The sequence below is a fragment of the Pelophylax lessonae genome (genome assembly GCF_965119305.1).
Source record: "Pelophylax lessonae genome assembly, chromosome: 4".
NCBI lineage: Eukaryota > Metazoa > Chordata > Amphibia > Anura > Ranidae > Pelophylax > Pelophylax lessonae.
In genome coordinates, this window is record NC_138771.1 from 558,449,164 (window position 1) to 558,466,188 (window position 17,025).

A 17,025-nucleotide genomic window follows, 5' to 3' on the forward strand; every position below is an offset into this window, starting at 1 on the left:
GACAAGTGACAATGATTGATGGGGTGACAAGTGACGATCACTGATGGGGTGACAAGTGACGATGACTGATTGGGTGACAGGTGACGGTGATTGATGGGGTGACAGGGGACGGGCGATGGTCACCAATGGGTGACAGGTGACAGGCGATGGTGCATGGCGGTACTGATTGCAGTCTCTGGTGACAGGTGCACTTTAGGCTACGTTCACATGTGAGCGTAGCGATCATGGGCAGAATCACCACACTTCTGCCCGCAATCCGGAAATCATTGCAAATCGCGGGACGCCTTATAGCACCCCAAACCCTGTGCGATGTTGCCACGATTTCCGCCTGCCGAATCGAGGTAACATCACGCAAACAACGCATGACGCCCCAAAAAAGCTCTTGTACCAGCGTTTGGGGTGCTATTGCAAATCACGGGCAATGCACAGGCTTCCGCGATTTGCAATGATTTCCGGATTGCGGGTAGAATCGCTGTGATTCTGCCCGCGATCGCTACGCTCACATATAAACGTAGCCTTATGGGTGGCAATTTCTGGGCACTGATGAGGTGACTGTTGGGTGATAGGTGCAATTGTGCAATTGGGGGGGGGCTGAGGACTGTGTGGGGACCTTTATTTTTGTGCTTTTACATTGTGACAGGTGTACAGAGCAGTAACTCACTGTTTCTGGCTCTGCTCTCCTCACACTGGAAACTGTGTGAGGGGAGAAGAGCTAGTAACAGTGAGTTACTGCTCTGTGTTTACATTTTGTGATCGCCTGTGAATGGATTCACAGCCGATCACATAGTAAACAGCCACTGTCAGTGACTGTTTACTACTGCCGGTGACTAGCTATGTTCCTAGGGAACACATCGCCACCGACATGACCGCGCAGCGCGCTCCCGATCGCGCATGCGCGGTCTTCTTCCGGGCTTTTCCATTGTGATCGGCTGTGTGATTGGAACACAGCCGATCACGTGGGAAACAGCCATGCCCATTGGCTGTTTCCCCCCTGCCGGTGACGCACTGTGTCCCGGGGACACGCCACCACGGACAGTGCAGGGCGGCGCGCACACGATCGCGCGCCTGCCCTGCCTGAATGGGCCGACGTCATATGACGTCCGCCCAGAACAATGGCCGCACCATCCCGCCGTCATTTGACGGTGGGCGGGCGGCAAGTGGTTAATCAATATCTCAATGAACACAAGAACGATTTACAAAATGTTGACAAAATTGAGTTTTATAGAACTTTTTTAGCTGATTACATGAAAGTAAGAAAATCCCCTATGGGTGGGACTTTAATGGCACCACAAAATAGTAAATAATATATGGGTAAAAAAATATTTTTTATTTAATATAAATTCATAAAAACCCTAATACATGAAAAATGAAGCAGCATACACAGAAATAATACAAGAAAGAAGACATGGAGATAGCATATGGATCAAGTATATACCGCCATGAGATACAAAGGATTGACATCAATCATCCAACGTGTTTTGGGGCTGAAAAAGGTCCTTCATCTGGGGTATGACTGAAGTTGGCAACCTACTAAAAAGTATAAGATATAAATATATTGGGAAAAAAAATAAGACAAGCAAAATACGAACTAATGAATGTTGTGAATTTAGTAAAGAGTATTTTTAGTAATAATGGTAGAGGTTGCACTGACCATGCGGGGAGTTGTATTTACTACCAGAATAAGAATACATGGAATGTAGTCAGTGCTGACTACATTCCATTTATTACATGAAAGTAAGGTTAATAATATAACTTTGATTACAAAATCTTTAGTTTAACCCAAATTAATGTATACTGCATTTAGTATTTTGTATAATCTTCATGATTTGTAAGGGCAGCACCAAGTCTTCTAGGCATGGAATGAACAAGTTGGCCACATTTTGCAACATCTATCTTTTTACGTTCTTAAAGAACTATCTCTTTTAGAGCCTTGATGCTGGATGGAGAGTAATGCTCAATTTGTCTCTTCAGATTTCCACATAGGTGTGCTATTGGGTTCAGATCAGGAGACATACTTGGCCACTGAATCATTTTCACCCTGTTCTTCTTCAGAAATACAACAGTGGCCTTAGATGTGTGTTTTGGATTATTGTCATGTTGGAAAAGTGCATGGCGTCCAAGGGCATGGAGTGATGGTAGCATCTTCTCTTTCAATATAAAGCAGTACATCTGTGAAGCATGACACCATCAATGAAATGCAGCTCCCCGACACTAGCAGCACTCATGCAGCCCCACAGAAGAACACTGCCACCACCATGTTTCGCTGTAGGCACCATGCATTTTTCTTTGTACTCCTCACCTTTGTGACCCCATACAGTTTTGAAGTCATCAGTTCCAGAAACATTTATCTTTGTCTCATCACTCCAGAGTACAGGGTCCCAGTAGTCATCTTCTTTTCAAAGCATGGGCCCTAGAAAAATCTAGTCGGGCTTTTTTGTGCATGGGCTTTAGGAAGAGCTTCCTTCGTGGATGACACCCATCCATGCCATTTCTCTAGAGTGTATGCCATATTGTGTCACGGGAAACAAACACCCCCAGGTCAGCTTACTACTTCTTTAGCTAACTGCAATGAACTTGCATGGTGATTTTCTTTAACCCTTCTCAGTAGGAGATGCTCCTGCCAAGGTTTTAACTACCATGGACGACCTGAACGTCTCTGTGAGGTTGCAGTTCCTTCTTTGTTAAATTTTTGTATTATGGTTGCTACAGTATTCTGACTGTAAAGTAAAACTTTGCTGATCTTCTTGTAGCCTTCACCTTTCTTGTGCAAGTAAATGATTTTCTATTCTCTTAGCTTGGCAAATGTGCTGAAGCTTCTTTCACATCACTCATCCAATGATGTGCAAACAAATAGTCTTGCTGTTTCAATTTCCCATTGCATGTAAAGTAAACATCACTTTACCTTTTTTTTACTAAGCTAAATGTACATCCGTATTCTTCTTTACCTCAATAAATCAACTTCACTGAGTTAATGAAGTGACTGATCACCATTCCTGCCTGCTCTTTACAACCCCTCAATTAGAAAGATACCATTTGAAAACAGCTTCTGCTGTGGTCTCTATTTAAAAAACTCATACCCCCAATGCTTTGTAACACCAATGTCATAGGTGCACTCTCCAAAAGTTTATTTGTGAGACAAAGATTTTATATGTTATGCGCTGTGCGCTTGTGTCAGGAATTGCCTGAACAATTAATTATGTTGAGTAATTTTTAGACCAAAGCATAAATCTTTAAGAACACAGCGATCAATGTGAATACAGACTGGATATAGAAATAAATAATATTTATTCACTAAGTCAAATATTCACAATAAAGAGTAAGATTAGTGGATGGACATAGACAGCAATTTTACATAAAAATAACAAAATTGTATATAACACTCAATAATATATTTATATGGCTATGTATTGAACAAAACCAAATAGTTAAATTCTCCCCGCAGACAAAATAACCATATGTGACAAGTTATCAGACAATAGTCTGCATTTTACGAAGTCCCACAGTTATTCCCCTGCAGAAGGAATAAGCGTTAAACTATGTAAAAATGGTACGCTACTATAGCGCAAAAACAGAAAATAATTAATATTGGAAAGTCAAAAATAGAATTAAAGAAAAATCTAAATGGTTATAATATCAGGGGGAGAGCAATTTAGGTATCACCAAAAATAATTGAATAAGCTTATCAAGCTAAACAAAAAGTTAGTAAAATGTCAATGCATTTTACAGTAGTTACCCTTTTAAAATGGCTGCTGGCTTACAATGGTCATTACCAGAGTCCCCTAAAATTGTTGCCTTTCCAAAATGGCATCTCATTAGGTTGGAGCTGAGTCTTGGCGTCCCTGAGATGTCAGATGATGAGGCACAAATAAAGTGTACATGGAAGTGCAGTCGCTGTAGATCTATGGGGAAGATCTGAAATGAGGGGAAGCTCTGCTGATTTATATCATCCAATAATGTGCAAGCAAAAATGCTGTTTTTATTTACCTTGCATATCCCCCTCAGATCTACAGTGACTGCACTTCCAAGTGCACTTGCAGTGCACTTATAGTGCACAGTGGATTTGCCTTTAGTAAAGAAAAACCCATTGACTCGTTGTTTGTTTAAGCATTGCCTCTCTTCGCCACCAGGTGTCATTCTTAAAGAGGTTGTAAACTCCCCATTTTCACTTCAGCTTATTATAATCTGCCTAAAGAAAGCAATCAATAGGTGCCTGTAAAAGATTTCTTACTTCTATAATCTTCCTGTAATCCTTCCTGTAATATGTGATGACGTCTTTGGCGCATGCCCAGTGTGCCGTTTCATTAACAAAGGAAATGCCTGGCTCTGCCTGTATGTCTCAAAACAGCATAGCTAAGTCTCGTGATTAGCTGTGCCTTTCTCCCCAGCTTCCTGCTTCCTCATCTCACAGGGGAGGGGGAGTGAACAAGTGAGAGAACACAAGGGGAGGGGGAGTGAGTGAAAAACGGCAGCCTTACAATACAGTGAGAGCCAGTATTACACAGAGAGTTTGCATTACAATTAAAAAGGAATGCAAGGGATGCAGTAAGGGCAGAAATGACGGCCACAGGGGGAGCATAAAACAGGAGTTGACATGGCGCGGCCGAGACCAGGAAGAAGGAAAAAGTTTAACTTTGAAATAAAGGTATTTTTAGACGGTTAATGATGTAAATATTTTATGTATAAAGTATTTATATTGCATGTCCTTTTAATACATTGTAAAAGTTAGATTTTTATAGCTGAGTTTACTTCCTCTTTAAGCCTCGTACACTTGATCAGATTATCGGACGATCTTTCGTCCATTTTTTGTTGCATGCTAGTCTCACATCGAAAGTGAAGAGGTTACTTTCATACGAAAATTCTCGTATGACAGAATTCAACTCCAGAAGTGATGTCATGTGTCATGATCATGAATTGTTTTGTATGTTTCTTTCGTTTCTGAGCATGCCTAGTCTTGCTCTTATGATTTTTTTTGGATGAAAACTGTACTAATTAAATGAAAATCAGACGAAAAAATTTTATAGCCTGCAATTCCAGTTTTTGTTGTTCGAACATTCATAATCAGCTGTTAAAAGCACTATACTAACAATCAGAAAATCGGCAGAGCGTGTGTCAGACGAAATTTTACTTCCGATTTTCGTATCGTGTGTACGGGTCTTAAAACAAGGAATGTATGTCCTAAAATCTTGTAAAATAATCTGGTATAAGAATGTTCACTTTCTCATGATAACAGGCATGGCCATGTGATATCTCGAATATATATATATATATATATATACATATTGTGACAGGAAGTCAGGTAAATCTGTGGATGTTGTCACAGACGGGAGATACACTTCTGCTTGGTTTAGACAATTCACCAATTACTATAGGGTGTCGCATGCAGAGGTAGCCAGCAGGAAGTTGAAAAACGTTCAGCTATTCAGAATGAGGAAATTAAGGCCTCTATAATTTGTCCAGAGGAAGTCTATTGATTGCTGCCTCCTGACGCCGTGTGGGTAGAGGAGGACAGTCAGATGGGTCCCTCCTGACGCTGTGTGAGCATGGGAGAGGAAATGCCTCCTGAAGCGATGTGCGCTGAGGAGGGTAAAAAGTGTGAAGACTACTCAAGGTGAGGTCTTGGATTGTTTCTATGTGAAAAGAAACCAATGGACATTTCCTGTGTGAAGGGAAAATGAATTAAGACTGAAGACTACTCAAGGTGAGGTCTGGGATTGTTTCTATGTGAAAAGAAATAAATGAACTATTTCTATGTGAAGAGAAAAGGGACAGTTGCTGGGTGAAGAGAAAAACAAAGGAATGTGTTCTATGTGAAGAGAAAAGGGACATGTTCAATGTGAAGAGAAAAGGGACATGTTCAATGGACATTTGTTGTGTAAAGAGAAAAAACATGGACTATTGAGTGTCTGCTGTAGGATCAGCAAAGTCTGCCCAACAGTAGGTTGGGGACAGACTCCTTAGGTAGGTTCCTGTGTGTGAGAAGGTAGCCGCCCACAGTGGCAAGGATTTATTTTGTGTTTTATGTTATTTTGGATGTTTTTGACGCTTGCACTTGTGTGAAGAAAATTGCATGAATAAACCAAACTGTTTTTTGCAAGCACTTCTATCTCCCTGTGTAACGAACCCCCCCAAAGGGGTCATCCACACCCGCCACCGAGCTAATCCCGTCACATATGGTGGAGGTATGCATTGGGCAGAAGCAGAGATCCCTGCAAAGAAGTTCATCTGTTCTATGAACTTTGTCTGGTGCATGAGATTGCACAATCTGTGTGTGCAGGAGAGGAGATCCTGAAAGAGAGAAAAACTACTTGTTTTAAAGAGACAGTGGTCTCAAAATTTTTGATGAACTTTGTCTGGTGCACGAGACTGCACAAACTGTGTGTGCAGGAAAGGAGATCCTGCAAAAGAGAGAAAAGCTACTTGCTTTAAAGAGACAGTGGTCTCAAAATTTTTTGCTGGACTGTGAAAAATTTATTGTGGAGTTATTGAAGATGGGGCGGTCAAAACGCCTGAAAGATGCAAAGATAGCTGAAATGAGAGACCAAATTCTATGGATGGAGGGGATGTTACCGCCTGAACGAGCCCCATCCATGCCTGAACAGAGTCTGCTAAAGAGAAAGGTTGTTGTCCCTAGCAACACTGGGGCAAATGCGGATTTTCAGCGGAGCTTTGCAGCTAAACAGCAGACAAATGCAGGCTGGAAACAGAGACGCCAGCAGCAAATGGAGGCCATCGGTTTGGAGGAAACCAAGTATGTGTTAAGGGCTGAGCTGGATGCCTTGCAACGGAAAATGGAAGAAAAGGAACACACCCTGGAGTTGCTTAGGATGGAGCATAGAAACTTGCAGGCTCAGGTGTTACAGTGGGAAGAATCCACTGCTCTTCTTTTTTCCGAGTTACAAAAACGTGGAGAGACTATAATGGAGAAAGATACCATCCTCATGGAAAAGGAAATTGAAATTCAGACTTTGCAGAAGCAAAGAATGGGTGATATGTTGGAGTTGCGTAATCAGCTGGAAAAAAGTCTTCAGTCTTTGGAAGCTACAAAAATAGACCTGCAGGATATGCAGGAACGGAATGTCTCTCTGAAAAATACATTGTCTCTCAGCAACAAGGAGAAAAATGAGAGAGAGACTAAATTACTGAGTACTGTGTATGAACTCACCACTTTGAGCAATGTGGTAGATGAATTACGTACGGACTGTGAACGTTGGAAAGAGGAAGCCCAACATGTCCAGCATCAGCTAAAGAAGAAAGGAGCCTGTGTGGCAGAATTACATTCTCATTCCCAGAAGCTAGCCAATGAGGTTAAGGCTCTTATGCAGGGAAAAGGAGATTGTGAACATAAGAGGGAAAAAGTAGAGGCACAGCTTCTGGAATTGCAAGTCAAAGTATCAGAAGGTGACCGATTGTGTGCTAAGCTGTCAGAGAAGGCAAACCAACTGAAGGTTGAGTTGGACAATGTCACAAATCAGCTTTCTCAAGCAGACAGCAAATCTAGAGAAATTGCCAAATATTTCTCTATCTTGGAATCGCAGCTGCAAGACACTCAGGAACTCTTACAGGAAGAGAGGTGTCAAAGGCTGAGTTTTAGCACAAAACTCAAACAAATGGAAGATGAGAAAAATGGCTTCCTGGAACAATTAAAAGAGGAGGAGGAAGCAAAGAAAAACCTATCAGAGCAAGTCGCAACACTGCAAGCTCAGATAGCGGATATGAAAAAACGCATGGAAGAAAGCGTTGGTTCATTAGAGAGTGTTGAAGATGTGAAAAAGAAGTTTGATCAGATGCTTGGTGAGGAGAAGACTGTGTCTGCAAAATATGCAGAAGAACGCGACCGCGCAGAAACGGAGGCGCGTGATGAAGAGAGCAAAGCCCTGTTCTTGGCTCGCTCCTTGGAGGAAGCTCTAGAGTGTAAGGTTGAACTAGAAAGAGTTAACAGCTGGGTACAGAAATGGAAGATTTAGTCAGCTCCAAGGATGATGTTGGGAAAAGCGTTCAGGAGCTAGAAAAGTCTAAGCGAGCCTTAGAACAGCAAGTAGAAGAAATGAAGATTCAGATGGAACAACTTGAAGAGGATCTGTCCCAAAGAGGGGATAGTGGGCCTGATACAGTTTATAAAAGGATCAGTGTTTCAGTTTTTGCGGTCCTGGTATATTGCGTTTTTTTTTGTAATGTTATTTTACTATATAAATCATCAAATGAAATATTTTTGTGTTTTCCATAGCTCTTGCTATGTCTCTCAGTATCTTTTATGTGTTTAAATGAGTTTCTATTGTTTTAAAAGTGTGTTTAAAGACCTTAAAATGCTTTTACACGTACAGTGACAGTAAAAAAAACATGCCTACAATGCATTTTAATAGGGTTTTTCTATTTCGCGGATTTTCACTTTTCGCGGCTGGGTCCGAAACGTAACCCCCGCAATGGAGGGGGGTTTACTGTATATCGTACAGAGTCCTAATGATTTGCAGTATAGAGTTTGTGAAGTGACTTATATTATGTAAATGCTTTGGTCAGGGGTGTTGATTCTTTTTCACCTGTGTAAATAGTCATGCAGGCAAGTCCTACATTCTCGTAAACACAGAGGTATAGTTTTATTTATTTTCTTTTTATTTACTTTTATTTACTTTTTTGCATAAATATTTTTTTTGTAATTGGCATTGATGGCTGCAGCAGCAGGATCAGTATTCTTTGACTCCCCCCTGCTATCTTTCTTCAGGTATCTACATTTATTTTCCCTCCTCTCCAGGTGAGATTGTTCCATTTTATTGTATCCCTCCTTCCCCTCCATCTGCTTAATTTTCCCCTTTCTCTTTACCAGCCAGCCAAGCGTTCCTTGGGGTGTAGTTTTTCCTTCCTCCATTCATTCATATATATGTAGGTGTGTGCATGTGTGTATATATATATATATATATATATATATATATATATATATATATACATATATATATATATATATATGTGTGTGTTGTGGGAGATTAGCTCACAGGTATCACCTTTTCCAGGAAAGTAAGGCCAGCATGCAGGTCATTTCTTTAAAGTCTGGTGGGTTGCCAGCTTTATTTAGCAGAGGTCTGCAAATATGAAAAAACAACAAAACAGTAAAATAGATCCTTGCCGTCCGGCGCTAAACTACACAGCAGTTTTTCTCACTATACAGTGTGGGGCTGGTCCCCATCACCCACATGGGAAAGCAAACCTTTTTTTTTTTCCAAAAAGAGCTCTTTTCTCAGATTCCCTATAGTCTCAGACCAGAACATTACTGTGCTCTCTTCCTGTTAATTTAAAGTCCAGCTGAGCATGGACTCAGGTGACCCACAATCTCTGGACCAGAACCTAGCCTGTCACAGAGGCTGGAAAAAACCAGGCCGGATTCTGGTTTAGTCTCTTACTACCGAACGTATGCGAGGTGAGATATACCGATTATTGACTACCTCACCTCGCATATCGTCACTATGTGTGTGTAATGTGTATGTATGTATACAGTGGCGGCCAGCGGATAGGGGGTGCAGGGGCGCCGCCCCCCCCCCCAAAAAAAAAGAAGAAGAAAAAAAGATGAAAAAAAATTGTCAATTTTCAGCCCACTAGGGGCGCCGGACCTAGTGGTGGGTATGGGGAGGTGGGGTTTTTGACCCCACGTGAGCCGAACAGATTTGCCGATTGGCCGCCTTCCGGGGGTCATCGGGGTGCAGGGCAATGCGCCCCGACACTCCCCACTTTACTGGACTCCTGGCTGTGATTGGTCCAGACTCCAGCCTGGACCAATCACAGGAGGACATCCCGGGATGGTCCTGTGGTGACGTGATGCGTGGGGGCGGTGCACTGCCCCGGCGTCACGTCCTTCCCGCCCGCCGGTGCAGACTCTGAGAGAGGAGATGGAGAGCCGCGTGAGAAGCCGCCCAAATTCATCTTCGCAGTCTCGCTGCTCTCGCACCGCCATCGGCCGCAGTCGACTCGCGAGTCAGAAGAAGCTGAGCTGAGAGCTGACCTCTCCTCCTGTCCTGATGCGAGGTGACCACCTGACTGACACCTGACCTGGACTCGGACCGTCCGGAGGACCGTCACCGGAACGTTCGTCTCCGATGGTAAGAGAAGGCACCGGGACCGGGTCCGGGAGCGGCAGGGGAGGTGCATGCACTCACTGTGCCTATCAGGAGAGCTAAGTTGGGCCTTGGCTGTACTAGCGCTGGCAAGTGGCAATGGATGGAGCCATGGAGGATGGTGCTGGATGGTAGAGTGCTGCAGGAGGTGCATGCATGGCTGCACTGTGCTGTGATAGGGAGAGCTAAGTTGGGCCTTGGCTGTACTGGGCTAGTGGGCTGGCAAGTGGCAATGGATAGAGGATGGTGCTGGATGGTAAGATATTTTTTAGCCCTGTTTACTCGAAGAGATCGAGGAAGTCACCCAGGACATTATGCTTATCCTCGTGAACGCAGTCCGGGCCACAGATCGCATTCATTTAGACATATATCTTTCAGTCGATCTAGCTCTCAAAGGAGCTATCGCTCTCCCTCTCCTCATACGTGTTCGGTGAGGAAAAAATGCTGGGCCTGTGGCGCCACACCCCTACCTAACAAGCTGGTCTTTCAGAGCCGCTTTAAGGAATACGCAGCTGACCGAGACCAAGAAAGTCTACAAGTGGCCAAGCTTTTGAAACAGACCATGAAAGATTCTCTTTCTGAACTGGCTGCCATGATGCCTGCTCAGGCAATACCTCAGGACCCGCAGGCAACAGACGTTGATCCATAGGTGCCAGGCCCCTCTATGGCCAGCATGCCAATTCAGGGCACAGGGTCAGAACCCCTTCTCAGGAAAAGGAGGTGATTGAGGAGGAGTGGAAGAAGACGGAAAATATGTTTTCACTCGCAAAGTTTGGGAAACTTTACCCTCTAGTTCCAGCTGATTCGCGGCCCCTGGATTCGATGACAGTAGGGGAAACAGCAGTGACCCAACTAGCAAAGAATGTTTCTCTTTCTATGGATTCAGCTTCCTTTAAAGATCCTTTAGAGAGGTGTATGGATCTGGATCTCAAAAGGAGCTTTTTAGCTTCAGGTGCAGCATTTGCCCTTACATCAGTGTCCACAGCAATAAAAGCCTGGACAGAAAACATAAGAGTCAGCTATCAGACAAGATGTGCCAAAGCAAGACATCATAAAGGCAATGGATGAGCTGAAGATGTCGGCCGATTTCGTCAGAGAAGCAGCAATTGACACCATTCGCTGCTCAGCCAGAGCAATTCAGTCATGGCCAAAAGGGCCTTATGGCTAAAGCCGTGGGCAGCGGATATTTCTTCAAAACAGAACTGGTACAGGATTCCCTTTGATGGGAAGGCACTGTTTGGGGAGAGATTGGACAAAGCAATTTCCAGAGTGACTGGTGTCAAATCAGGCTTACTTCCACAAGACAGACGGGCCAGGAGATCCAGAAACTTCTCTTCTAGATTTCAACAATCCAGGTCAAGAAATTTCAGACAGTCTCGCCAAAATAGAGATGGCCGGAAAACCTGGAGGGGTACCCAGTCTTCCTTTCTGGGGACAAGAAAAAGTAAACCTTTCTCCACCCCCCAGGATAAAACGAAATCCTTTTTTGACATAGGGCAGGCCCAAACACTCCCGGTGGGAACCAGGCTCAAACATTTTGTGCCAGTTTGGGCAAAAAGATGTCAGGACCCTTGGGTCCTATCTACAATAAAACACAGGACTTTCTCTCCTCAGCCTCCTCAAGATTACTTCAAGAGGACAGAGATCCCAACATCTCCACAAAAAGCGGAAGCTCTTCTGCAGTTTATAACGACTCTCCAAGTACAGAGAGCAGCGGTTCCAGTGCCCCCTTCGAAACAATATACAGGTTTTTACTCCACTCTATTCCTCGTCCCAAAGAAAACTGGGGGATAGAGACCAGTAATAGACCTGAGAAAGCTCAATCGACATCAATCTAGAAAGTTTCAAGATGGAATCTCTGCAGACGATAATCCAAGCAGTAAAACCAAAGGATTGGTTACTCTCAATAGATCTTCAGGATGCCTATGTGCACATTCCAATTATTCCGTCCTCTCAGAGATACCTGTGGTTTGCAGTGGGGCATCTACATCTTCAGTTTCAGTGCCTTCCATTCGGACTATGCTCTTCTCCTTGGGTCTTCACGAAGGTCCTAGTCTCTACCATAGCCCTTCTCAGGGAAAAGGGCCTACGGGTATATCATTACCTGGACAACATCCTCTTGCTCGTGGACGGTCAGAGTCACCTTCTTGCACAGAGGGACATCTTGTTACAGTCTTTGACCCAGGCAGGGAGGTTAATAAACTATTAGAAGAGCCATCTCATGCCTACCCAGCAGATGATCTATCATGGAGCATTATTCAACACCAGTCAGTGTACAGTGTCATTACCCATACAGAAGGTGAAGATCCTCATTCAGAGAGTTTCCAAGATTTTGAGCAACCCCCGTCTGACAGCTTCTCTCTGTTTGAGCCTCATAGGTTCAATGTCAGCATGCATTCCAATGGTGCCATGTCACGTTGGCACCTGAGGTACTTTCAGACCGGCTTCCTAAAACAGTGGAAGAAACAACGTCTCTCACAGACTATCCTCTTAACACCATGCATGCGCAGAAGTCTTCATTGGTGGACGAAGCTTCAGAACCTCTCCAAACCGCGATAGTTGCGTTCCCTCTCCTGGACCACAATTACTTCAGATGCCAGCGGAAAAGGGTGGAGAGCCCATTTCGAGGAAATCAAGGTCCAGGGAAGATGGTCCTTTCAAGCTGAGAGCCTAGTCTGGAATATCCGGGAGTTGAGAGGAGCATTCCTAGCCTTAACCTCTCTAGCTCTCCACATCAGAGGCAAGAGAGTCCTTCTATGACTGAACAACAGGGCAGTAGTCTCCTATATTCAAAAACAGGGCGGGACTCGCAGCAGGTCGCTTCTGTCAAGAGTAGAACAGATCATGCTCTGGGCAGAGAGGAATCTCTTAGACCTCAGAGCAGTGTATCTCCTGGGCAGGCTAAACAATCAAGCGGACATTCTCTCCAGATCTTGTCCGGACAACAATGAATGGGCCCTGCATCCGCACATATTTCACCATATTGCCAATCACTGGAAATATCCTCAGGTGGATCTGTTCACTACACCACGGAACAACAAGTTTCCCAGATTTATCTCCTGTTTTCCACACCCCCAGATGGAAGCAGTGGACGCTCTGACATGCACCTGGGACTTTGACACAGGGTATGCCTTCCCACCTCGCCCTCTTATTCTAAAATTATTCCTGAGGCTCCTGAAGGAACCAGTACACATCCTGGCGATTCTCCCTTATTGGCCCAAGAGACCTTAGTTTCCACTAGCCATGCGGCTGTCTGTGAACACACCTCTGACACTTCCCCTGTTCCCTCAACTTCTACATCAGGGCAGTGTCTCTCATCCAAACCCACATAGGTTGGATCTACCGGTGTGGAAATTGAGTGGCAGAGGTTTGAAGCCTTAGGCTGTTCCCCGGAAGTCATTTCGACACTCCTTCAAACAAGGAAACCATCCACAAACTCCATCTACTCAAGAGTCTGGGAAAAGTTCCAAACCTTTGCGGCTGAAAGAAACATTTTTTTGATCGATTCTCACCTTCAGTCTTCAATATTTTGGGGTTCCAACAGACCGGACTTGACCTAGGCCTAGGTCTCAGTTCATTAAAGGTCCAGGTGGCCGCATTATCAACGGCAACAAATTCAAGATGGGCGGTGAACCCTGTCGTAATTGCGTTCCTTAGAGGGGTGTTAAAGTCACGCCCTCTGGTCAGACGCACCTTTCCAAAATGGGACCTAACTCTAATCCTGAAAGCCTTGGTGGAACATTCTTTTGCTCCTATGGAACAAATATCGATTTTGAACTTATCCTTAAAGATGACCTTTCTTCTAGCCATTACATCTGGCAGAAGGATATCGGACTTGCAAGCCCTGGGAATCAGAGAGGATCGCGTTTCTTTCTTTCCAGACAGAGTGGAACTGCAACTTATTCAAGGTTTCACCCCTAAAGTTGCTACCGCAAGTCACTTCAGGGAACCATGGGCCTTGCCAGTTTTTTTTTTCCCAGTCAGAAATAGACCCAAGCTTGGACATAGCGAAAGTCCTCAAGAAGTATCTCGAGGCTACAGAAAAATGTAGAACTCTAACAGGCTGTTCGTTATCCCATGGGAAAAAAACAGAGGGAAGGAAGCCTCTAGCAGGACTCTTGCATCCTGGATTGTCAAACTAATACGTAAAGTGTACAGGGCTAAAGGCATGGTTCCTCCGGAGCAGGTTAAGGTTCATTCAACAAGATCAATTTCTGCCTCATTGGCAGCCAGAGCGAACATCTCCCTGGATACCATCTGCAGGGCTGCCACATGGTCGTCTCAGCACACATATATAAAACATTGAGTTGACCCTGGAACTCTCACCACTGTAGAATTTGAAAGAAGGACCATGCAGGAAGCCCTTTCTTCATCTAAAAAAAAAAAAAAAAATCCTTGTGTTTTAGCATCTACCCACCCTTTTGTCAGCTAGTTATTTATCACAGGTATGCTGCCATGGAGACACCAGGAAAACGGAAAATTGTATCATACTTACCGTAATTTTCCTTTCCTGGTGCCTATCCATGGCAGCATATGCTCCCTCCCTCTGTATTCTATATCACAGGAGAATGCTGGGAGTAGGGGGCGTCTTTCTCTTAAGCTATTCACTAGTCCTGAAGGCAGAGTAAAGGCTGCCATGGAAAGGCACCAGGAAAGGAAAATTACGGTAAGTATGATACAATTTTCCGTTTTTTTTTATGTCATTTTTGATCGAGCAAGGGAGGGTTATAACCACTGTCAATTTTTTTTTCCCCATCTGTGTCTCATTGCGGGGATTTCCCTTCACTTCCTGTCCCATAGCTAAACAGGAAGTGAAAGGAAATCCCCTCAAATTAGGGGAATCCCTTGGGGACCCCCAGGTCACCAGAACTAATGTCCCCATTGGAAAATTTTACTTTTCTGGGGACAACTCAAAATTTGGGAATTTTTTTTTACTTTCGCTTTGAATGATAAAGGTAAACAGGACAAATAGAGTGGATGAATCTCCCTAACAGGGACACAGACAGCAATAAAAACCTGATAGGGGGTTTCATCTCTCCCCACTACATCCAAAATAAAATAAAAAAGTTTTGCCTTTAGTTATACTTTACCTACTCTGTGCAGTTGGTTTTGCACAGAGCAGCCCAGATCCTCCTCTTCTCGGGTCAATCTTCAGCTCTCCTGGCCCCTCCCTCCCATTGAGTGCCCCCACAACAAGCAGCTTACTATGGGGGCACCCGAGCCGAGTCACAGCTCTGTGTACCAGTGGTGTATTTAGATTTTGTGCTGCCCTAGGCAAGACTAAAATTGGGCGCCCACCTCCTATGTAAATTTGCCCCACCCCTTCCTGTTTAATGAATGTGATGCCTTCCAAAATTGAAGGACTACAAGTCCCAGCATGAACCCCTGAGATCTGGCAAAAGTGGGGTGAGAGGGAGTGAAAGGGGGGGGGGATTAAAGAGAGGGGGTGAGAAAGAGAGTGGGTGAGAGAGAGAGATGGGGTGCAAGAGAGAGATGGGGTGAAAGAGAGAGAGAGGGGTGAGAGAGAGGGGTGGTGGGAGAGTGAGAGGGTGAGAGAGAGAGGGGGTGAAAGGGAGGGGAGGTGATAGAGAGAGGGGGTGAGAGAGAGGGGTCATGGGGTAGAAGGGAGTGAGAGGGGGTGGGGTGAGAAAGAGACAGGGGGTGAGAGAGAGAGGGGGTGGGAGAGAGAGAGGGTAGGAGAGAATTGGGGTTAGAGGGAGGGGGTGGGAAAGAGGGGGGTGAGAGAGAGGGAGTGAGCGAGAGGGGTGGGTGAGCGGGGGGGGGGGTGAAAGAGAGAGAAAGGGAAGGTTGGTAAAGGGGGGTTGCGAGAGAGAGAGGGGGTGGGAGAAAGAGGGGGTGGGTGAGGGAGGGCTGGAAGAGAGAGGGGGGTGGGAGACCCCCTAGCCCTGCCTGCAGTCCCTCCTGTGCCCCCTGTCTGTGGGTAGGTGTGTGTGGTGCACCTACCTCTCACCTGTTCTCATCCTCTGGGCCCTCTGTCAGCCTGTTTTCCTGTTGATGTCACAGCTGGCAGCTGGGAGAGAAGGTTGGAGAAGAAGTGCAGGCTCTAAGAGGTGTCAGGGATGCTGCGACCGCTGCTGCTCAGGTCTGGGTGCTATTAGAGGTCTTCTCCTTCCCGGGCTCTCGGTTCTAGCCAGCTTCCAGGGCCGCCCATTTGCTGTGTGAAGACGCTGTTGCTCAGTAGCAGTGGCTGCTGTCGGCACCGGATTGGCGGATTTAGCTACGCTGCCCTGCACCCTGCTGCTACCAGACCAGCAGGACTGTCTATGACAAGGGCTCAACTTGGCAGCTGCTTTGGGCCCCACGAGCACTGAACGCGGAAGAGGAGGAAGTTAAATCCTCCTCCATTTTGAATTATGGGCAGGGCTAGGGAGTCGCGGCCGCAACATCACTAGTTGCTAGACGCCAGGTGGCTCTAGCAAGCAGTGGCCAGTAGAGTCTCAGGTAGAGGCAGGGCAGCTTTTTTGCTGCCCCCCCTGCAAAGTGCCACCCTAGGCCTGGGCCTTGTCGGCCTAGGCCAGGATACAGCACTGCATGTATCTATTTAGACAAGGAGCTGCGGTTCAGCCCCATCCCCTCTCTCTACTCATTGGCTAACTGAGTTTGATTGACAGTAGCGGGAGCCAATGGCGCTGTTGCTGTGTCTTAGCCAATAAGGAGGGGAGACCCGGGCGGCTGAGACAGTCATGTACATTGCTGGATCGAGATGGGTAAGCATTAGGGGGGCTGCTGAGGGGGGGCTGCTGCACACAGAAGGTTTTTTTATCTAAATGTACAGAATGCATTACGTTGACTTTACAACCCCTTTAAGGTGGGGAAAAGTAATACGACTAGTTCTGCAAACAGGCAGAATCCATAAATCCATATTTTTAATTAATTCACCGATGCTTTGACATAATTTAAAAAAATT

The 17,025-nt window shown here is 45.2% G+C and overlaps 1 protein-coding gene across 1 annotated transcript in view; it reads left to right on the top strand.

Annotated features, from left to right (window-relative positions):
* LOC309552768 (snake venom metalloproteinase ACLH-like) overlaps window positions 1–10,746 on the top strand; it is a gene marked incomplete at its 3' end in the record, with an annotated part of 89,414 nt that extends 78,668 nt beyond the window's left edge. Inside the window, exon 10 of the mRNA XM_082253683.1 lies at window positions 10,386–10,746. Within this exon, the coding sequence (XP_082109809.1) occupies window positions 10,386–10,746 (361 nt within the window). The remainder of the gene's footprint in view (window positions 1–10,385) is intronic.
* Window positions 10,747–17,025: the final 6,279 nt, after the last annotated feature.